Here is a 22,725-nt window from a genome sequence, read left to right on the forward strand (position 1 = left end):
TTCATGCCCTGCTGGAAGATCGAGTTGCGGCGGGTCTTGCAGATAAGGAGGTCGGTCCATTGCACCATCACGATGCTGACAAAGAAGGCTGTGTGGCAAGTGAACTCCACCATCTTTCGCTGCTCGTAGGTCTGGGGGAGGACAGGTAGAAAGGCTGTATCAGGGCCAGAAGGGTATACCCAAAAGCTTCTTTCTTCTTCTGCTTTTCAGGACCCTTAGGCTGAGTTAGGTCCTCTTTCTCAGGACTCCCATCGGACTTCACACACGTCTGCCTTAGCACTTTCCATGTTGTGTTGTGATTTGTTTGGGAGCACCTCCAGAAGAAGGACCTGGTATTATTTATCTCTGTATCCTCTCACCTGGCTTACTTAGTTCAGTAACAGCATACAGCATGGGTCAATAAATATTTACTAAATTAGCTAGAAGTGTGGTATAGAAGGTGGACATAGAGAGGAAGGGAGATTCAGAGGTCACAGGTTAGAAAGGAAGATGGGGCTAGGGGCCAATATGAATACAGAGGGGAAGGAATACCCCAAAGGGCTGGTAGATGGGAGGCATTCACTCATTCATTTCATAGTTCTTTCATTCACATTTTGCACATAAGGAACTTAAGAGTCTAGTGGGAGGGATAAATATACTAACTCTGCCAGTGCACCAGGTAAGTTATAAGAGAGATCGTAGAGAGATGTAGGAACACAGAAGAGGTGCGTCTAAATTAGGCTGGAGAAAAAGCCTAGTTTTGTTTTTTTAAAGCATGTTTATAAATAACTCATAGGGCAAATAAATTTGAAAATATGTAAGACTGCATAATATAAAAGTAACTATGTATCAAACCACATGGCATGTGGTTAAAGTTGTACTGGGAGAGCAATAGAGTCTTAAATGATTAGAAAACAAAAGCCCAACATTGATGAGCCAAGTACAGAATTTAGAATAGACCAGCCAGCATGTTTGTGTGGACAGGTCGCCCCACCCCCCGCAGCCAGGTACCACTGCCCTACCACTTCCTGTAATTTCTTGACAAGTCTAGCTTCTGACTCACTGTTACTTTACTTTTGCTCTTCTCATTTTTCTTTTCTTAGAGATCTGGATGATCCTTCCAATACCATGGTCCCCGTTTCTTATCTCTTTCTCCTCTAATCCTGTTGTTCTCCACTCCCCAAGTGGGCTGCTTGCTCCCATGTTTAAACTTTAGATATTATCCTTCCCAATACCTGCAATTTCTCTGTAATTTTCATTTCAACCATTCCTCTCTGTCTTTACCTTTCTACATCTCACTCACTCTGGTATCTTAATTCCAACACTCCTTGGACTCCCTTGGACTTACAATCTGTTGACTTGATATGGTGGTTTTTAATTTAATTAATTAAATTAATTAATTTATTTTGTGGTACTGGGGTTTAAACCCAGAGCCTCGAGCACATTAGGCAAAGTAAGTGCTCTACCACCTGAACCACACCTCCAGCCCGATATCTTTTATATACATATTTGTCTATATATACATATATGTGGTTATATCTATCTCCTCTTCTACCACTAGAAGTAAGCTCCATGATAGCAATAACTTGGTCATTTTTATTTACTATTGTATCCTCAGGGTCTAGAATAGGACCTGGTACAGGTGGTGATCAATGAAATTAATGGGGAAAGATGTTTAGAAGCTAAGGAGCTTACTGCTTCTAGCAGTAAGTAGTGCATTTCCTGGATTGGCAGCGCTATACTAGATGATATGACAATTGCAGTAGTGGAAGACACATGAGGCCTGCACTTACGGATTTTATTCCTCCGGGTAACTGTTCTTAAAACATCTTTGTGACACTTTATGATGTCTTCAGCATACAAGAGGAATTCCTAACTTGCTACATCAAATTACTTTTATTTATCTTTATTATAAATAAGGATATGTCAGGCTACAAGGGCTTGAGTTGAAGGGTGAGGTGATGTTGGTGGGCAGATGATGACGACTTTGGACATCATCTGGACTGACTTCTGGAGCAGTGTTGGTGACTGGAAGCCTTGACATTTGACGGCTTATGAGGCCTAGCTGGCGGAAGTTACGTGTATAAGGGGAATCTTTCCAACTACTTAGATTTGAACATACTTTCGAGAAACCTGAAATTAGCTTAAGTTAGAAGGCATTGTGGAAAAGTGGGAAAGAGCTGGACAGGAATCAACAGTCTAGAATTCTACTTCTTACTCTTTCTAGGGATTCACTGTAAGGAGATTGTGCATCTACTACAATTCTGTAATTCTAGTGATAACTGGTGTCACATTTCCTGCTGCCTTAGAAATTGGGACAGGAAAGTTCACAGATACTAAAAAGCATACTTAACTAAAATTCTTGGACATGTTACTGGGGAGAGGGCTTCAGTTTGAGCCCTATTCATCTTGAGTATTAGGAAAGATTCCTACAGAGAGATGTCCTCTAGATTAAAAAAGGTTTAGAGTGATGATAAAGGAATATACAAAGAATATAGGTTTTCAGAGTTTAACTCATATTATTTGAACTCTCATGAAGGGATAGGGTGTAACAGGAGAGGACACAGCATTCATTTTGGGGGCAGGCATGGTTAAAACCTACAAAAACAGAAATTAGAAGACCTCCAGCTTCTAAGGAGCCAAAGGATCCAGAGCATATAACAAATAGAAATAGCAAGAATGAATAGAAATGAGATTACTGTAACAAAAAAAAGGAAATTTAGTGTAGTTGGAGATAGTGGTCAAATGTTAATGTACTCGGGTAAAACTGGAGATGAGGCATCAACTCTGACTTATACCTTCCTTTCTCCACCCTTCAAAAATTTGCTAACTTCACTCTCCCTGCTCACTTTCTCACTCTTATTGGTCACTATGTACTAGTCTACCCTTTCTACTCACCCACTGCTGTCCATAGCTGTCCTCCAGGTCATTTAAGAATTTGTTTTCCCAGTTCAGGCGGATGCCCAGCAGATCATAAGGCTTAAAGCCATTCTCAGCCAGGATCACAAAATAGGTAAAGAATCCAGCCAGAGCCTGGATCATCCCTGTGAGTAACAGAATCACAGAACAGGGAGCCTAGGTCAGAGAAGGGCTCCAAAAGGCAGACCACAGAAGGAACGGGCTTTGGGACCTGCTTTGAGCTGGTATGATGTGTGTATGCAGTGACCTAATCCTGTGATCACTTGTCATCAGTGATCTAATCCTGTCATCTCTGTGGGACTGGTCTCTACCCAGATATGTATTTCTAAACTGTAACCCAGAGTCATCTTTGAATCATGTAATCTTAAAACTAAAAAGGACTTTGGAGGCAACTTATTCAGTCTCCCTTTTGAGTGATTGCTGGACTCCTTCTTCTCTGTTTCCTTTGACATTTGGATATTAACCAGGTTTTATTCTCTCCTGAACATCTGTGCTGTTTTCCCCTTGGCTCTTTCTTAGTCAAAACTTCTGTCTCCCTGGCCTGGATATGGCAGCAATGGCTGACGGTAACCTTTACTTACTAACTCAGAGTTGGCATTGTGTAGGTACATTGTGGACATAGATCCTCACAACAATTCTGAACTACTATATGTATTTCATAAGGGGGAAAACCAAAACATGAAAAGGATTCAGTTGTTGTCCAGGGTCATACCGGTAGTAAGTGTTGCAATTAGGATTCAAATACAGGTCTGACTTCTAAGCCTATGCTTTTTACATGTTTTCTTCCCTAGATATTGGGATGATCTTTCTTATCCCCAATCTCTTCCCTGTTTATCCCTCACTTGACATCCTGACATGTTCTGTTGTACCTGGCAACTCAAAAGATCTTTACCTCTTATGGCTTCCCAATGCTTTTTAAGGCTGGCCTCCAAATTAATACTATATGTCTACAACCTTATTTTCCACCACTTCATCAAGACTAAGAGCACCAACAAAATGGTTTATTTACTTTTCTCTAACCATGTCATATGAATTTCCCTTGCCTGCTGGCTCCGCACACCTACTACCACTAGTAGTATCTACAAAGGTATCTACTTACTAGACTAAGTTCTAGCCTTCTGATACCAAATTTAAGTCCTGTTTCTTCCATAAAACCTCTCTGTCCTCATAATTGGTGAATGTGTATGCTTTGTGCTCCTGTAGTGTGTTAGGTCTGTACTTTTTGCTAGCATGTGGAAAGATGTTATCATCTTATGCATGTTTGTTCCTTTTCTTCTTTGTTGGTAGGATTTTTTTTTTTTTTTGATGGGACTGGGGTTTGAATTCAAGGCTTCACATTTGCAAAGCAGGTGCTCTACCACTTGAGCCATTTTGCTCTGGTCATTTTGGAAATGGGATCTCACAAACTATTTGTCTGAGCTGTGGTCAAACTGTGATCCTCCCCATCTCAATCTCCCAAGTAGTTAGGCTTACAGGTGTGAGCCACCAGTGCTTAGCATTTGTTCCTTTTCTACTGGACTTTAAATCAAGGGAAGAAAAGAGACCAACAGATCTTGATGTGTACCTAGCACAGTTTGTTGCTGAGAAAATACCTCCCTGGCTTCCAAGCAGAATTGCTCAAGTTATCCAGGCAGGACACCCACTCTCCTCTCCCTTCACCCTTCACTTGTCTGGGCTCACCAATCTGTCCATAGGACATGGCAATGAGACGGCTGTTCACTAGCTTATCAATCTTTGGGTCCCGTGGACGCCTCTTCATGATGTCACTTTCAGCTGACTCATAGGCCAAGGAGATAGCAGGGACCTGAAATGTGCAGGGTAGGAATGACAGGTACACAAAGTTCAGAGGAAAACTCAGAAGTAACTCTGCTCTGTCCCCTCCCTTGACACAGATTTTCCCCCACTCCTAATCTATTTCACAGGAGTTCCAGAGCAGGGGTCCAGCCTGGTGCTCACCATGTCAGTACCCAGGTCAATGCAGAGGATGGTCACAGTGCCCAGAGGGAGGGGGATGTTGGCAATAATGAACAGCAGGAAGGGGGTGATCTCGGGGATGTTGCTGGTCAGGGTGTACGCAATGGACTTCTTCAGGTTGTCAAAGATCAGGCGGCCTGGGGAGGTCAACCTTCTGTGAGAAGCACCAAAAGGATAGATCTCCCACAAATGAGGTACTGGACAGAGAGACCACTGTGAAGAAGTGTCATGGTCCATGAAAATGTTGGTTGCCCTAGTTTTGTTTCTGAATTGTGTATTAATTAGAACTGTGATTTATTAGCATGCTCTGACTTTGTGCTCTTTGTTCCTGGATTCAACATAGCTAATGTTTTCTGACCTCTGAAAATTAAGCAGGGTTGGGCCTAGCCAATCCTGAGATGTCTGAGAATGTCAGTATTAAAGCCTTTACAAGATTATTGCTGAAGTGGAAAGAGCCAGGGCCTAGGACAGGTTTAGGTTTGAATCTCATTTTGTGCCCTAACCAGCTGGTGACCTTGATTGCTCCTTATCTCTCTCAGTGTCATTCCTCCTGCCTTGCAAATTTCTGAGTCTTTCCCTGACTACTCTTTCAAAGACTGAAATCTCTCCCTGCACAACTTCATTTTTCCCATTGCTCTTAACACACTATAAAATTTGCTTATTTTATTGTCTATCTTTCCCTTTGGAAATTAAGTTGCACATGGGCAGGGACTTGTGTCTTTTGTCCCTCACATCTAGAATAGTGCCTCGTATATATTCAGCACTCAAGAATTTATTGAATTGAATGGGTAAAATACCAAGCAAAGTGTCAGGATTTTACTAGGTTTCAATAAAATGGGAATTGTTATTACTATGTAGACGGTCATGTTTTAGTACACAACAATCCAGGCAGAAATTTGGGAGCCTGGGATGCAGCATTTTCTGAGGAAAATGGATTTTCTGAGGAAGAGGGTACTTAATGGGACTCATGAAGTCAATTACACTCTATTACCGCTAAACAAATTTTTTCTTTCTTTTTTTGGCATATTGGGGTTTGAACTCAGGGACTCACGCTTGCTAGGTGGGTGCTCTTACTACCTGAGCCACTCCACCAGCCCATGAAGTCAATTTGTACTCTCCAGCTGATCTTGAAGTGTCCCCATCACTCAGGGAACAGGGGGTCTTGCTGAAGACTGTGGAGCATGGAGCTTTCCCAGGGCTATAGTTACATGTTGGCACTTGCTGTAGCCACTCCTGAATCCCAGTGAGAGGACAGGAAGGTACTATGCTATGACAGAGTCTCAGTCTCCCTGGCAAATCTGGACTCTCTAATCGCATGAGCTCTAAGTATCAGCTGGATCCAATTTGCAATATTTTGTCTTACAGAGATTTTTTTTTGCAGTCTCTATAAGATATTGGAGGTTGCATAATGGGAAAAGGGAGTGAAGGTAATGTACACCAAGCCCTACCTTAGTTGATGGTCAGTCCCAACCCTAGACACCTGGCTTCCTCACCCTCCTCCACGCCTGTGACGATGGAAGCAAAGTTGTCATCCAGCAGGATCATGTCGGCTGCCTGCTTAGAGACATCAGAGCCAGAGATGCCCATAGCAATGCCAATGTCAGCCTTCTTCAGAGCCGGTGAGTCATTTACCCCATCACCTGTTACCGCCACAATGGCTCCCTATGAAGTCCAGACAGAAGAAGTGAAAAAATGACTGTTAAATTCAGGAATAATTTGATTTCAGGATCCTGAATCAGTTTCAGTTTGATTTCTTGATACAATCATGATTGACTTAGGACTCTTGGCCCTTCCTTTTCTTGCTCCCCCTGAGATATTTAAACCCTCAAGAAGCCTCCAAACTGAGGGCCACCTAGGTGGTTCAAGATGATACACTCAAGAGTCCTACCCAGCCCACACATTCCCCTGCTTGGTTGAGGGCTGGGCCCTGACACATGATTTCTGGCAGGTTCTCCAGGGCTCCTTGACTTCCCTTACCAGCCTCTGACACCCCTCCACAATGACGAGCTTCTGCTGTGGGGAAGTCCGAGCAAACACGATTTCTTTATGGTTTTCGAGAATTTGGTCCAGCTGCTGTGAGTTCATACCCTTCAGCTCTGAGCCGTGGACCACAATGGCTTTAATGTTACTGAGGGAAAGAATTTCGAAAGACTACATGTGAGGGTGGAGAACTCATCAGGGGTCCTGGTGCCTTCTAGTCTAGTTCCTTTTTTCTTTCCAGCTCAGTCTCCTCCTTTGTTCCCAGCATACACTGTCCCCAAGTTGACACATTTCATCCCCTCTCTCCTTTTGCCAATCACTCCTCACTTTCCTCTACTTCTTTCTTGTCATGCTTCCTCTGAAAACCCCTTGAAATATTTATGTGTTTCCCTATTACATTTTACTTTATAATGTGTAAACACCGCAATCCTACCTACTGAAGAGACTCTAAGAATTTTAGTAAGTGGTATATGGGTGGAGCAGGTTGAGGATGGAGGGGACAATGGCAGATCAGAGTTCTTTAGGGATCTTACCTGGTATCGACCTGACTGATGGGAATCCTAAGCCGGGCGGCAATGTCTTCCACTGTTTCATTGCCTTCTGAAATGATGCCCACACTCTTGGCAATGGCCTTGGCTGTAATAGGATGATCCCCTGTTATCATAATCACCTGGGTTGGGGTGGGGGAAGGAATAGGAGCATAATATCTTCAGAGAAGTTCTGGATCCTTCATCTTTCTCCCCTAAGAATAATAACTTTCAAAATATTTTCATTCCACAAGGGTTTTTTTAAGTAACTCATTTGCAAAAACTTGTAATATAGACCAAGAGCTTTACTCTTGTGGCTTCTACCTTAGTAGAGAATCAAGACCATCAGACCATATAATGCAGGACGATTCAGGTTCTAGATTACCCAGGAACAAGTCAGAGATTTGGATGTATTGCAATATTGAGAACCTAGTTGTTCTAGAAACTATTCTGCAACATTAAGCATCAACACAGGAACACTTCTACATAGGACAAGTGGTAATGAAGGAATGACTGGAATAATCCCTCAACCTTTCTTCCAGGCCCAGTGCATTCAGATCCTCACTCTACCTCTCTTTATCCCAGTTGTCTTACCCTGCCTCACAGTTTCTACCCAAAGATGAGGTGCCCATGCTTTGTGCCTTAACAACACTCTGTTCTTCCCATATGTCAGCACTTGTCACCTCTCTCTCTCTCTCTTTCTTTCCATTTTCCCTCTCTTTCTCTCCCCACTGGTCTGAGAGCTTTGTGAGGGTGAGATGTTTGTTAAGTATCTCAACAAATAACTGAGCGAGGGAATGAAGGAATTATGGCTATCTGAGAACCCCTGCCCAAGGTTCCTGGAAGCCCTCCAGGCACACAATTTTTCAAGGTCTGATGTGAGGGAAAGTGTCTGACAGTGATGAAATTATCCACTTCTTTTAGGAATGGAGGCCCAGTGGAGTAAGTATGTTTGTTTTCAAAGTATGGAAATAAGCATTGAAGGAGTTTTCCCTAAAGCACCAACAATGGGGTTCATGAAGCCTCATCATTCCACACTGGTTTGCTGGAAGGAGACAGAAAAGTGCTAACTAAGGTGTGATTACCAGAAACACAGTAAAACTGCACTGAGCTGTTAACCACAACCACTGATGTTAGTGTCCTGGCTGAGCTGTGAACCACTGGATCCTCACAAGCTTGGCCTGTGGGCACCTAATAACGGGTGAGGATCTGGAAGGGAACTACAAGAAGCCTATCTTCCAGATGCAGTTGAGATCAAGCTCTCAGCAATGCCATTTAGGCTTACAATACTCTGAAAGCTTCCCAGTGGCTCCTCAGTGGTGGCTGAGGACCCGTGGGACAAGGCATGTCGTCATCCTTATACTTTCCTGGTACCTCACCCAGCCCGATGGGCAGATGGTCTGCTCTATAGTAACTTCCAGCAGAACCACTGTACCATGTCAGAGAAATAAAAATACAAAGTTAGTCACCCCAAGAACGAGTTCCTGTGAAACAATGTCACCAAGCACTGAGATGCAGTCATACAGTGGAGCACCATTCTACAGAGAATGGCTCTCTCTGAGGTAAAGGGTATCTCGCAGTTTCTGGAATTTAGCAAGTACTGAAAGAAGTTTGTTTTCAACTTCTTGGTGCTGACTATACCTCTACTGTTTCCATGCAGTCTTGTAAACTGCCCACTTATTCCCTTCCCATCTTCCTCCAGATCAGACCCATCTGAGAAAAACTTTGGTGTTGGTAATGAAGTGTAGGCTCTTGTCATAGTATTCAAAGCCTAGCTACAGTTCTTTGAGGGGGCCAAAGTATCTTCATACTACTGAGTTCCTTGGTTAGTGGCAAATATGATGGGAACATTTTTTAAAATCACATTTATTTCACAATTGTGAGCAAGTGGCCACCTGGGAAACCTTAGTCCCCCCAATCATTTCCTTATAAAAACTTTGCTGCTATACAACCATTATGCAACCTCTTTTATCCAGCAGTCTGTAACATATATCAGCTCTGCATCAACACCATTTCAGAGTTGACCTTGGAAGGGTCTCCCTACAGGACAAGCTCCTATATGTCCACTGTATTTTTTCCTCCCTGAAGAGTAGCACTATTTGTATGTCTTATACTTCTCTATAAGTGAGAGACGAGTCACAATTCCCCACTGAGTCTGCCAACTTTTTGTCAGTTTAGAGATCAGAAGAAGGTAAGAAATTGTAGTGAGATCAGTAAACTTGGGACCAGAACAAGTACTGGCCAGAAAGCACTGAGGCCTCCTGCTTTAGCTTCCAGCCAAAAACCAGCTCTCAGAGTTCTTCCAAACTACCATGAGCTGGGCTCTGCCTCAGGCTGTGATGACATTCTGATCTGGTAGGTATCCTAACTAAAATTGCCCCTTTTTGTCCTATTGGGCCTCCCCACTTATTAGCACAATTCTGACTATCTTTTGCTAAAGGCATCCATAAACTCTCAGGTGAGAAAAATTGTAGACTTCATGCCACGATGTTATTCCTCATTCTGATATTTGGCTTCAAAGCTCAGAAAATTCAGATACATGCCTTCTTCTACCATATTATATGGTAGCTTGCAGAACTGTGGGGGAATGTCAAGGTAACTTGGCCATTTTATGTGGATGTGCCATAATAATGCTCTCTGCAAAGAACTTACCACCTCAAGAGTTTTGAAAGGTAGTGATTACAGAATTCATTTACAATAATTTCACACATCCTTTCTTTGGTTTCTACTCTAGTGGCCAGTCACTAAACTGAGCATAGCCTAGGCTGACCCTTAGACAAACTGCCAACAGTCACAGGTCTAAAATAAGGCTCTCTACTCTAACCTGTCCTCCCCAAGGACCCAAAATCGGCAGGTAACCTATCATACAAAGTATGAGCAGCGAAGGTGTCAATATCTAATCTGTGTCATTGACCTGGAAACATGGGACACACAACATCTCAGAATTAGAGGAATTCCACTGCTGGCATCCCATGAAGTCCAACATCCACCCTGACCCAAAGGGGACTTCCCAGGTCTGAGTTTGTCCTGCAGCTGAGTTTCACTCTTGGATCAATTCACTTTAGTTTCTAGCTTTTACTCCAAGGTCAGAGGTTTGTGCCTGTTAGGGAAGCTGCTCACTCCAAGTCAGACCCATTGAGGGCTTCCCAGCTGTCAATATCTCATCCTTACCATTGCCTGCTGTGGATCCCCACTCCCTTTGCCTCACTCTATCACCACCCATCCCAGCAGTTACTCCTTGTATGGTCTGGGATCTGCAGCAGCAGCATAACCTTGAAGATTGTTTAAAATGTGCAACCTCCAGGGGTCTTAGACCTACTGAATCAGGACTTGCATTGAAAAAAGAAATCTCTAAGTGACTAACATACTCAATAGTTTGAGAAGCATTTTACTGAACACTGATTCTCAAACTTGTTGGCTCAATGGAATTTCCAGTATTTTTTTTTTTTTTTTTTTTTTGGTAATACTGGGATAGAACTCAGGCTTCATGCTTACCAGACAGGTGCTCTACCACTTGAGCTACACCTCCAGCACTTTTTGCTCTGGTTATTTTGGAGACAGAGTCTTGCCTTTTACTCTAGATGGTCTGGACCAAGACCCTCCTATTTTTCACTTCCCACTGTAGCTGGGATGACAGGCACACACCACCAGGCCCAGATCTTTTCTATTGTGATGGGTCTAGCAAACTTTTGCCCTAGCTGGCCTTGAACTGAAATCCTTCCAATATCAGCCTCCCAAGTAGCTAGGATTATAGGTGTGAGCCACCCATGCTTGGTTCCAGGAAAAATTCTGAAATACAGATGCCCTGGACTCATCCTGAGAGTTTTTAATTTAATGGGTCTGAGGTGTGGCTTAGACGTCACAAATTTCAAGTTGCCCCAGTGATTCTAATGCTCAATGCTAATCTAATATTATTAACTATCTCCCAAATCTAAAAATCATAAGCTCAAGGAGGCAGAAACCAGCTTAGCTAAGATTATTAAGCACCTACACTGAGCTGGGTTTTCTACCTAGTTGCCCCAATTTGTGACAAGTGAGGGGCTTTTGGCGTTAGTAGGTATTTACCTTAATCCCTGCACTGCGACACTTGTTCACAGCATCAGGCACAGCAGTTCGAGGAGGGTCAATCATGGATATGAGGCCCACAAAACACAGATTTTGCATGGGAAAATTTAGTTCATCTGTATTAAACTGGAATCCTTTAGGAAAGCTGCTAGGCAGATTCAAGAAGCAGAACCCTGGAGAAAAACAGAAGGGACCAGCACTCATTCACCTCTCTATGTCCCTATCCCCCTCACCCCAATATACTAGACTGTTCACCCCAAGTGACCCATCTCAATGCCATTCTTTCAAAAGCACCCCTCCATAGCTCCTCACCCAGCACTCGCTCCCCGAGACCTCCCAGTTCCAAGTAGGCACTTTGGAAGGCATTCTTCATTTTGTCATCAAGTGGGTACTCCTGTCCATTCAGGAGGATAGTTGAGCAGAACTCCAAGATCCTCTCAGGAGCACCCTTCATCAGCAGCACATGGGCTTGGGAGTCATCCTCCTGAAGGTGGATGGACATCTAGAGGAGAGGAAGCAATGGTGGAACAGGACAGGAGAGCAGGGTCAGGAAAGTTTTGAAGGTAAAAAAGACAGGCAACCTGTTTCATATTATCCCCTTCTACCCCACCATCCTGCACCACTGCTCATGTCAAATCAGACATAAAACCGGCCCCAGCCCCTCCCCTTTCCAGGAAATCCCAGCCTAGTATTATTTGCACATGAAACTCTATTATGATCTCAGCTAGACTGGATGCTCTCTGAAGGCAAAATGGCATTCTCATTTTCCCCCTGCTTCCTTGCTGATTGGATGGTTTGAGGGCAGAAATAGTGGGGCTGGTGAAGAAAGACAGCATAGTAAGCAGGAAAGAACACTTAGAGCTCAAAGATTGTGTTCTGCAGCCAACATGGATGCCTTACTTGCTGTACGACTTTGGGTCAATCCACTTAATTCTGCAAAACCTTAGTTCCTTCCCTAAAACGTAAAAGGTTCTGACTTACCTACTTCAATAAGTGATTGGTGGTATTGGGGGTCTGAGCTCAGGGTTTCATGCTTACTAGCTGCACTTGAGCCATGCTACCAGCTTCAGGGGGGTTAATGAGAGATAGTTAGCTGGGCACCGGTGGCATGTGCCTATAATCCTAGCTCCTTTAGGCGGCTGAGATTGAGTTCAAGGTCAGTCTGGGCAAATAGTTCATGAGACCCCTGTCTCCAAAATACCCAGAGAAAAATGGACTGGAGGTGTGGTTCAAGCAGTAAAGCACCTGCTTTTGCAAGAGTGAAGTCCCTGAGTTCAAATCCCAGTTCTGCCAGAGAGAGAGCGAGAGAGAATTGGTAAAAACACACAAACAAAAAACAAAACCTTTGAAAACTGTGAGATGTAACCCAAAAATAGGTTAGTCACATAGTCACTCTAAAGTCACACACATGAGCCTGGGTGTCCGGTAAGGGAGAGTGTGGTGTGGTAGAAAGGGGACGTGTTCATGAAGTGAACCTGAGGAAACCATAGCAAGCAGGAGAGTGCAATCAGATGGCTTAGGTTTTGCATTTTCTCTTGATCTCTGATCTATGAAAGGAACTTTATGGGATTCCTCTTGTGACTGATAGAAAATGTCTGCTATGTTGCATGTTGGGAACAAAATCACCCCACTGAAAGGAATTGTGGGAGCACAGGGGGAGGCTAGACTTTGCAGTCCAAAGGACAAGTAGGGTGAGAAAACAGTGCATAAAATGTGGTCACAACTGTTCTGTTAGAGATGGTTCAATTATGCTCAGAATATGCTTAAGCAGTTAACAGGAAAAACCTTAACTTGTTTCAGCAGAAAGCTGTGAAAGGCTAACAAAGCTCAATTTTATGAGTGCTCAATAAATATTTGTTGAGTGAGTGAAAGGCCCAGAAGTGAGAGCAAGAGGTACTTCCGCTAGTAACTTGGTCACAGAAAAATCACATCTTAGTAGAAGATTATAGATAAAGAAGAAGGAAGGAGAAACTGGAAATGCCAGAAGAGGAAATCTTCTCTGTTTCACTTCCATCTCAGGGTGGGAACGAGACAAAGCTTTGCAAACGATGAAAGGCTGCAGCCTCTACCCTTAGAGCAAGTTAATTAAGGCAGTTTACTGAGAGCCTCCCAGAACTTGTGCCTGCCACTCTGAGTAGCCAGTGGTCTGACCTATTACACATGGTGTACCACAGAGGACAGCCCTGCTATTTGAGTGACAGTAGCTCAAGAAGCATTATCATAGTCATTTTGGGGAGCATCGTTACTTGTTGGACATCCTAAACAATGTTGTGAATATGTTTTACTCTTACTTTGAATCACATGGAGAGAGAAGTACCTAATTCTTTCCAAAGGCCTTACTCAGGCCTTGCCAAGCCACAAAATCCCTGTCTGGTTAGTGAAGCTACCAAATGTCAGAAAAAAAAAAAAAAAAAGTGGAACTGCAGCTTGCAGTTGGAGCCTAAGAGACCTATTTTACTACCCTGACTAAAATCAATTGAGACAGGAAGTATGGATCTATTTAACTCTTACTTGCTCAGTGTTCAATATAAAAATACAGGAAATTGAGTTTTTAAAGTTCTATATAGACTATGTTATTTTGTTATGCAATGGAAAGGCAAAACTGAGTTGGGAGTCTTATTTCCCTTGTTTCACATACCGGAATGTCTGCCTTTATGGTCGTGCAGAAATTTGGAAAACCTTTTCTCCCTAAGGAAAATGTCCTGGTCAACTTCAAGTCAAGGTAAGGCTATTATTCACTACTTTCTACTGGAACTCTCTCTTCAAAATCTACAAGGATTCTTACTTGGGAAAGAAATACTGTTTCTCCTATTCCTCTATGGACTTTATTTGTTTGTTTGTTTATTTAAGACCAGGCTGGCCTCAAACGCACATATATCCTAGTCTGGCTTCAAACTGGTGTTCCTTCTTCCTCAGCCTCCCAAGGGCTAGGATTACAAGTATGTATTGACATGTCTGGCTTCTATAGATTTTATTTGTGCCACCACTCTCTGTCACTCACATTTCCTTTTCTCTTGTCTACAGTCCCTGGATAATGCATCAAAATGCTCCTGGGAAATGAAAAGCTTAAACCTACTAGAGGTCTTTAATCATCACCTGATGGCAGCTGCTAGAATTGTAGGCATGGAGGGAGAGGAAATATTTAACAGCAAATGAAATAAGAGTTCCTTGTGGACACAACCCTATTCTGCAGTGGCAAATCTCACAGTAAATACTGGTGCCACCTAACAGCTGCTTATGACTCTGACATAACTTTCACCAATCAGCCTCTACTACCTATGAACATTTCAGAGAGCATTTTATAATTTACCTTCTCTGCAGATGGCACAGGTCAGAGTTCTTTGGATAAATGCCTCTTACCTTATCAACTGTTCGTCACTTTTCCTTGGGGCAAGCCTTCCTCCTAATTGAGATACTGGCTCTCCTCTGCTCAGAGGTGCAGTTGAAGGCAAAAGCAAAACTCCTGTTCTCCCACTGATGATCCCACGCCCCCCTCCACCCCATTCTCCTACCTTTGTCAGTTCTGTACCTGGTATTTATTGGTAGAATTAAAGGGAATCTCTGCCACCTTGGGGTTTTTCTCTCTCATTTCCTTCACAGAGCTGTAAGACTGTTCGATGAACTTGAGGAGGGCTGACTCAGAAGCATCCCCTGTTGTTGCCCTCTGTCAGGATGGGTTTATATAATAAGTCCCAGAGGCATGCTACCTGGGTGGGGGGCTTACCTCTGGCCACAAGTAGAGGGGAAGATAGGGAGGGTAGGGAGTGGATAGGGAAAATCACTAAGCACAAGGAAAATGATATTTTGGGAGAAGACACTTGTTTCTTTCCCTTTAGGCCTGACACCTTAGTTATGGGCAGAGTCTCCTGATGAGGTTTAAAGTCAGCACGGTTGCAGAGGCCAGCAATTCGGGCCAGGATTAGCCAGGTAGCAGAGCCCTCAGCAAATATTTTCTCTAGGGAGAAAGAAGGAAAGAACTGTGAGCAGGGACTAGGAGAGTTTAAAGCAAGGGGTTAATCACATCCTGTTTAGTACCCAAATACACTGAGGTGATATTGCTTTTCCTCCATACCTCCCCTCTCTCCACTCAACTCTCCAGCTCTCTCTTCTTTGTCTGGACTCATTATTCTTTAAGCTCACTCATCATATCTCCCAAATCCTTCCACTCTTGGCCTACCAATACCACTAGTCACCAGTTTGATCTTCACTGGTGCCAGCTGCATACACCTTCCTGTCGAACCAGAGGTGGGCCACCGTCATATGGTTCTGGGTGAGGGTGCCTGTCTTGTCTGAGCAGATGGTGGACGTGGAGCCCAGTGTCTCCACTGCCTCCAGGTTCTTCACCAGGCAGTTCTTCCGTGCCATGCGCTTGGCTGTCAGGGTCAGGCACACCTAAAGCCACCAAGAGGGGAGAGAATGGGTAGAGGGGGGCTACTCACACCACTTTGTGTTTTGGAAATTTGATCATTTTTATTTCCATTTTGTTTCTGTCTACTTTTTATAAATTCCATGTGTAGTATGGTAAAGGATATTGGGAAAGTGATTTTAGTGTGTGCGTTATAGCAACAGTTTCACTGTGTTCCTTTACCAGTGTATCACAGAGAGGGAGCCTCTTCCCCAGGATCCTTGCAGCTTTACTATTCAGTAAGCTGTTTCAAGTCCAAGCCACACCTTTCTCCCTAGGTCCAGTTTTTCCAGGGCCACATAAATAGATAGTCTTTTATTGTGGTATAAGATGCTAGATATGGAGGTACCATTATAACAATAGCTTAAAACAAGAATGGACAAGATAAAATGATGACATCAGGAAGGAATACAACAGCACTGTAAAGACTTTAGAAATCATATAAACTGTAAGATTTTGTTGATCATAAATTCAATATAAGTCAGGTGTATGCCAAGATTGCTTTAAAAGCTAACAAATTCTTAGGCTATGGTTATGCAAGTACAGAATTCCAATGATGTGGTTATCATTTATTTACATAATACCATCAGTCCCAATGTTTTCATGTTGGTAGTATTCTCATTTCTATTTTAAGAAGAATGTTGATAAACTAGAGCATACTCCAAATGGGTCATCAGCAAGACAAGGAATCTGAAGACCTTGCCATAGGAAGAATGGCTAAGGGAAACAGGATTACTTCACCTCCTACCCAGAGAGTTTGAGGAGACATAATGACCACCATCAAAAATCTATGGGGCTAGTGACTAATGATAAGAATAATCACAAAATTAAAGGAGACATGTATAAACACCTGAATGAATTCAAAGCAAATATAAATAGCCAAATAAAATAAGGAAGACAATGCAGATATGAAAGAGGAATTCATATATTCCACAAAATCAAATTAAAATTCTGAAAATGAAAAGTTCAATAACCCAAATAGAAAACTCAGTTGAAAGCCTTGCTGAAACAGTTGAAAATAGAATATAAAGATAAAGAATTAGAACACTCAGATCTTTATCTAAAATACTTAATATCTAACATACTAAGAAAGTATGAACAGAACATGCAAGATATGTAGGACACCATTAAAAGACTAAACCTATGAATTATGGATATAGAAGAAGAAGAGGTGCACACTAAAGGCATGGATAACATATTACATAAAATAATGGCAGAAAATTTCCCCAATTTTGAAAAAGAGGGAGTTTTCCAGGTACAGGAAGCTTTCAGAACACCAAATAGACAAGATAAAAAGAGAGCCTCCCCAAGACATTATAGTTAAAACACTAAATACACAGAACAAAGAAAGAATACTGAAAGCTGCAAGACAGAAGTGACAAATTATATATAAAGGGAAGCCCATCAGAATAATGGCAGATTTCTCAACAGAAACTCTAAAAGTTAGGAGGACATGAGATGATATATTCCAAGCACTGAAAGAAAATACCCATCAACCTAGATAGCAAAAGCTCTTTCATAATTGAAGGAGAAATAAAAGCCTCCCATGATACACAAAAAATAAAGTAATTCATGACCACTAAACCATTACTGCAGAAGATACTGAAAGGAATCCTACACCTAGAAGAGGAAGATAAATGCAATCATGAAAATATAAGAAAGAATAAATCTCACTACATGAGTAGATAAGCAAATGAGGATTAGGAAAGAAGTAAACATCCCAGAACAACAAAATGACAGGAAATACTACACACATTTCAATAACAGCACTGAATGTTAACGTTCTCAATTCTCCAATAAAAAGATATACGTTGACAGGTTGGATTAAAAAACAAGACTCTACAAGAAATGCATCTCACTGACAAAGACAAACATTGGCTTAGCAAGCATGATGCCCCGAGTTCAAACCCCAGTACTGCAAAAAAAAAAAAATGCTGGAGGTATCACAATACCTGGTTTTGAATTTTACTACAAAAACAGGCATGTAGATTAATAGGATGGAATAGAAGACCCAGAAATAAACCCGTACAACTATAGCTATTTGATTTTTGACAAAGGAGCTAAAAACATGTGTTGGAGAAAAGACAGTCTCTTCAACAATGGTGCTGGGGAAAACTGGATATCCACATGAAGAAGAATGAAACTAGACCCTATCTCTCATCTTGTACAAAAATCAATTCAAAATAAACAAAATATTTTTATTTTGGCAGTACTAGGATTGAACTCAGGGCCTCACACTAGCTTGTCAGCCTCTCTGCCACTTGAGCTACACTGTCAGACCTGGATGAAGATCTTACTGTAAGACCTGAAACTTTGAAACTATTTATAGGAAAACAGAGAAAATGCTTGAAGATATAGCCAAAGGCAATTATTTTCTTAGCAGGACTCCAATTGTCCAGGTAATAAGAGAAGGATTAACAAATGGAATTGCATCAAATTAAAAAGCTTCTGTACATCAAAGGAAACAAATACAGAATCAAGAGACAACCCACAGAATGGGAGAAAATCTTTGCAAACTTTGCATCAGGATTAATATAATGGATTAATAAAAGATTAATATCCAGAATATACAAAAAGCTAAAAAAATTAAAACACCAAAAGAACAAATAACACAATTAATGCATGGGCAAATGAATTGAACAGACAGCTCTCAAAAGAGGCACAAATGGCAACAAACACATGAAGAAATGTTCAACATCCTTAACTATAAACGAAATGCAAATCAAAATGACACTGAGATTCCATCTCAACCTAGTCAAAATGGCTATCATCAAGAAAACAAACAACAACAAATGTTGGTGAGGAGGAAGGGGAAAAGGGACCCTCATACACTGTTGGTGCCATTAAATTAGTGCAACCACTACAGCAGTCAGTATGGAGATTCATCAAAAAAACAAAAATAAGCTGAGCATGGTGGCTCATGCCTGTAATCCTAGCTACTCAGGAGGTGGAGGTTGGGAGGATCACGTTCAAGGACACCCAGGGCAAAAAGTTTGGGAGACTCCATCTAACCAATAATAATAATAATAATATAAAAAAGATGGGTGTGATACTGTGCATCATTCCAGCTATTCAGGAAGTGTAAGTAGGAGGAGCATAGTTCTGGCTGTCTTGGGCACAAAAGTGAGATCCTATTACAAAAATCAACCAAAATATAAAATAAAAAAATTAACTAAAGCAAACAGGGATAGGGATGTGGCTTAAGTAACAGAGCACCTGCTTAGCAAGTACAAAGCCCTGAGTTCAAACCCCAGTACTATCAAAAAAAAAAAAGTTGGGGGTCAATGGCTCATGCCTATAATCCTAGCTACTCAGGAGGTAGAGAATCGAGGTTCAAGTCCAGCCGGACAAAAAAGTAAGACCCTATCTCAAAAATATCTAACAACAACAACAACAACAAAAGGGCTGATGGAGTAGCTCGAGTGTAGAGCAAACCTACTAAGTGTGAGGTTCTGAGTTCAAACCCCAGTAGTGCCAAAACAAACAAACTAAAAATAGACCTATGACCCTCCTATACCACTCTTGGGTATATGTCCAAAGAAGCGTAAGTCAGCATACAAGAGAGATGCCTGTACACCCATGCTTCTCACAGCCTTATTCACAATAGCCACGTTATGTAATCAGCCTTGCTGTCCAATACCACGGAGTGGATAAAGAAAATGTGATGTATACACAATGAAGTACTTTTCAGCCATAAAAAAATAATGAAAATTTGTCAATTGCAGGAAAATGGATGAGACTGGAGATCATGATGGTGAGCAAGATAAGCCAAGTTTAAAAAGTCAAATATAGCATGCTTTTGCTCATGTGTGTAATCTAGACCTAAAGGGATAACAATAATAATGATGGGACATGAACATAAAAGAGAGACTGTCTGTGGGGGAGGCAGGGGGTGGAGGGGAGGAGAAAAGGAGAGACTGAACATGATCAAAGTATGTTACATAATGTATGAAGATGGCATAATGAAACCCACTAAATACTGTTTGAAAAGGGGGATGCTAGAAAGTATAATGGAGGGGTGAGTTGATCAAAGCACATTGTATGTCTCTATGGAAAAATCACAACGAAACTTTTATACAATTAATGTACACTGATATAATAAAATAAATCTAAGAGCCTAGACTATAGGAGAGATTCAACTTATTTTTAATCTTCAGCCGGGAAAAGTAGGATGAAACAGGACATGTATTTCTGCTCAACACAATGAAATTCAACCAGAGTAATCCAAGAATGAAATGGGCTGAGACAAAAAGGGGTATGCTCCCCATTACTAGAAAAATATCATCGTCCATGGATTTTATAGAGGATATTCAGTGTTGGCTCAAGTGTTGAATTTATATGGCCTCTGAAGTTCTTTCCAGTAGGATTCTATAATTCTAAATTAATCTTTCTCTACAAACCCATGAATAATTGAGGCTGGAGATGTTAAATGATTTGGCCAAATTCATCAGCCAGTACACCCAGGACCAGAACTCATTTTCTTTTTCCATCTCAACTTGCTTCCTATCTCTCATCAAAGAGAAAGAGCAGACACTAGAAAATATGAATCGATGAAGGAAGTCAATGCAATATTGGGAGGTAAATTATTTCTGACACTTATATATCAGGAACACTCTGCAGTTGAGAGGTTCAACAACAAAAAAGAAGCTAGTGGCCGGATGCTGGAGGCTCACACCTGAAATCCTAGCATCTTGGGAGGCAGAGATTGGAAGGATTACAATTTGAGGTCAGTTTGGGCAAATAGTTCCCAAGACCCCATCTCTAAAGAATAACCAGAGCAAAATGGACTGGAGGTATGTGGCTTAAGTGGTAGAATGCTTGCTTTGCAAGAACAAAGCCCTGATTCAAAATCCAGACCAACCAAAAAAAAAAATGTGCTAGTGATATCATTTCCCTGAATTAGTTTGTCTGCCCAGATGCCACCCTCTACCTTGTCTACTTACCGTGACAGTGGCCAGTAGCCCCTCAGGCACATTGGCCACAATGATGCCAATGAGAAAAACAATAGCCTCAAGCCAGGGATAGCCCAGGAAAAGCGAGAGACCAAAAAAAGTGACACCAAGGAAAATGGCCACTGTTGTGATCAAGTGGATGAAGTGTTCAATCTCAATAGCAATGGGGGTCTTGCCCGTCTCTAGGCCTGATGCCAGTGAGGCAATTCGGCCCATCACTGTGCAGTCTCCTGTTGCAATCACAACACCCTTGGCTGTTCCTGTGGATGAATGGAGAAGCTGTGATGTGATACTGTGATATAATAAGAAATACCTGTGTTAGCCTTTGTCCCCAATTCCTAACATAGAATTTCTAAAACTCTTATAGATAGGGTTGCTAGGGGAATATTTTTGTCTTAATATTTGGTCTTTGCCCCTGGTTCCTAAGACCTTTGTAATTTCCTGAATAATAGGAATGTCTGAACTGGGCGCTGGTGGCTCACATCTGAATCCTAGCTACTAGAGAGGCAGAGATCAGATTTGAGATTCAAAGCCAGCCCCAGGCAAATAGTTCCTGATACTCTATCTCAAAAAAACCCCTCACAAAAAAGGGCTGGTGGAGTGGTTCAAGTGGTGAGGGCACTTGCCTTGCAAGTGTGAGGCTCTGAATTTAAACCCAAGTTCAGCCTGACATAGAACTCCTAAATCCCTTAGAATTTCCTGGGTGATAAGAGAATCTTTTGTTTTAATGAGGCAATCCTTGGTGTGCTCTTCGATAGCCATAGCAAAGGAGCTAGTTGCTAGGGGGAAAGCAACATGTGATTAGAGGGTTGAGCTTTCAGCCCCACTGCCTGACTCTGAGGAGGATCTGGAATGTCTCTCAAAGACTCATGTGTTGAAGGCTTGATCCCCAGCTGGTGGCACTATTGGAAGGTGGTAGAAACTTTAGGAGGTGGAGCTTAGTTGGAGGAAGTAGGTCATTGGGGCAAGCATTTGAGAGGTATATTGGGACCTCAGTTCCTTCCTCTCTCAATCCTGGCCACCATGAGGTGAGCAGCTTTGCTCTACCATGTGCTTTAATGTTCTGCTTTGTCACAGCCCCAGAGCAATGGGACCAAGTGACCATGGACTAAAACCTGTGAAACTGTGAGCCTAAAGAAATTCTTCCTCATAAGTTGCTTATCTAGGTATTTTGTCACAGTGATGGGAGATGACTAACACAGGGGTTGAAGGTTGATGTAATGGCCAATGATGTAGTCAATCATGTCTATGTAATAATTTAAAAAGCCAAAAAGACTAGGTTTGGAGGACTTCCATGTCAGCAAACATCAGAGAGGTGCTTGCAGGGTGGCACACACCCTGCTCACATATCCTGCCCATGTGCATATCTCTTCCATCTGGCTGTTCACTTACATTCTTTGTAATATCCTCTATAATAAAAAAGAAAATGTAGGTCAAGTGTTTCCCTGTCCTAGCATGTTAATTGAGCCCAAGGAAGAGGTCATGGGAACCATGACAGCCAGTCTGTCAGAAGTATAGATGATGACCTGCTGCTTGGATTGGAGTTTGAAGTGGAGGAAAGTCCTCATCTGACGGTGTCTCCAGGTAAGCAGTGTAAAGATTGAGCCGAATTTTAGGACACCTAGTTGATGGCTGCTGGAGAACTGGTTGTTAGTAGGGAAAATCCCCACATGTTTGGACACAGAAGGGTTCTATGTTGAGTGTGGGAGAAGAGAGATTTTTTTTTTCCTTTTTTGTCAGAGACACTCAACTAAGACATGCCAACTGTGAATTGGAAATGCTTGTTATTTATTTGGTTTATACAGAGAGAAAGCTGTCAACAGTCTAAAACATGGTAGGAATGGAAGACCTACTGAAATGTCATTATATTCTATTCTCACATTTAGTTGATACAAATAAGGGTCTCCAAGTTGGAAAAATTTCT

At 42.0% G+C, this 22,725-nt stretch overlaps 1 protein-coding gene across 9 annotated transcripts in view; it reads right to left on the minus strand.

Moving 5' to 3' along the window:
- The window catches only part of Atp1a2 (ATPase Na+/K+ transporting subunit alpha 2), a 71,951-nt gene that overhangs the window by 6,737 nt on the left and 42,489 nt on the right, over window positions 1-22,725 (minus strand). For 3 of the 9 annotated variants that reach the window (XM_074047705.1, XM_074047706.1, XM_074047699.1), the window contains 13 exons: window positions 20,793-21,061; window positions 15,638-15,836; window positions 15,290-15,399; window positions 14,974-15,108; window positions 11,757-11,946; window positions 11,445-11,617; window positions 7,386-7,522; window positions 6,850-7,000; window positions 6,366-6,534; window positions 4,855-5,009; window positions 4,579-4,702; window positions 2,878-3,023; window positions 1-131 (listed from right to left, as the gene is read on the minus strand). In XM_074047705.1, coding sequence (XP_073903806.1) covers window positions 1-131; window positions 2,878-3,023; window positions 4,579-4,702; window positions 4,855-5,009; window positions 6,366-6,534; window positions 6,850-7,000; window positions 7,386-7,522; window positions 11,445-11,617; window positions 11,757-11,946; window positions 14,974-15,108; window positions 15,290-15,399; window positions 15,638-15,836; window positions 20,793-21,061 — 2,089 coding nt within the window. Of the gene's footprint in view, window positions 132-2,877; window positions 3,024-4,578; window positions 4,703-4,854; window positions 5,010-6,365; window positions 6,535-6,849; window positions 7,001-7,385; window positions 7,523-11,444; window positions 11,618-11,756; window positions 11,947-14,973; window positions 15,109-15,289; window positions 15,400-15,637; window positions 15,837-20,792; window positions 21,062-22,725 lie in introns of those variants that run through there. The other 6 variants (XM_074047702.1, XM_074047700.1, XM_074047701.1 and 3 more) reach the window with 5 other exon arrangements.

The sequence above is a fragment of the Castor canadensis genome, chromosome 11 (genome assembly GCF_047511655.1).
Source record: "Castor canadensis chromosome 11, mCasCan1.hap1v2, whole genome shotgun sequence".
Lineage (NCBI taxonomy): Eukaryota > Metazoa > Chordata > Mammalia > Rodentia > Castoridae > Castor > Castor canadensis.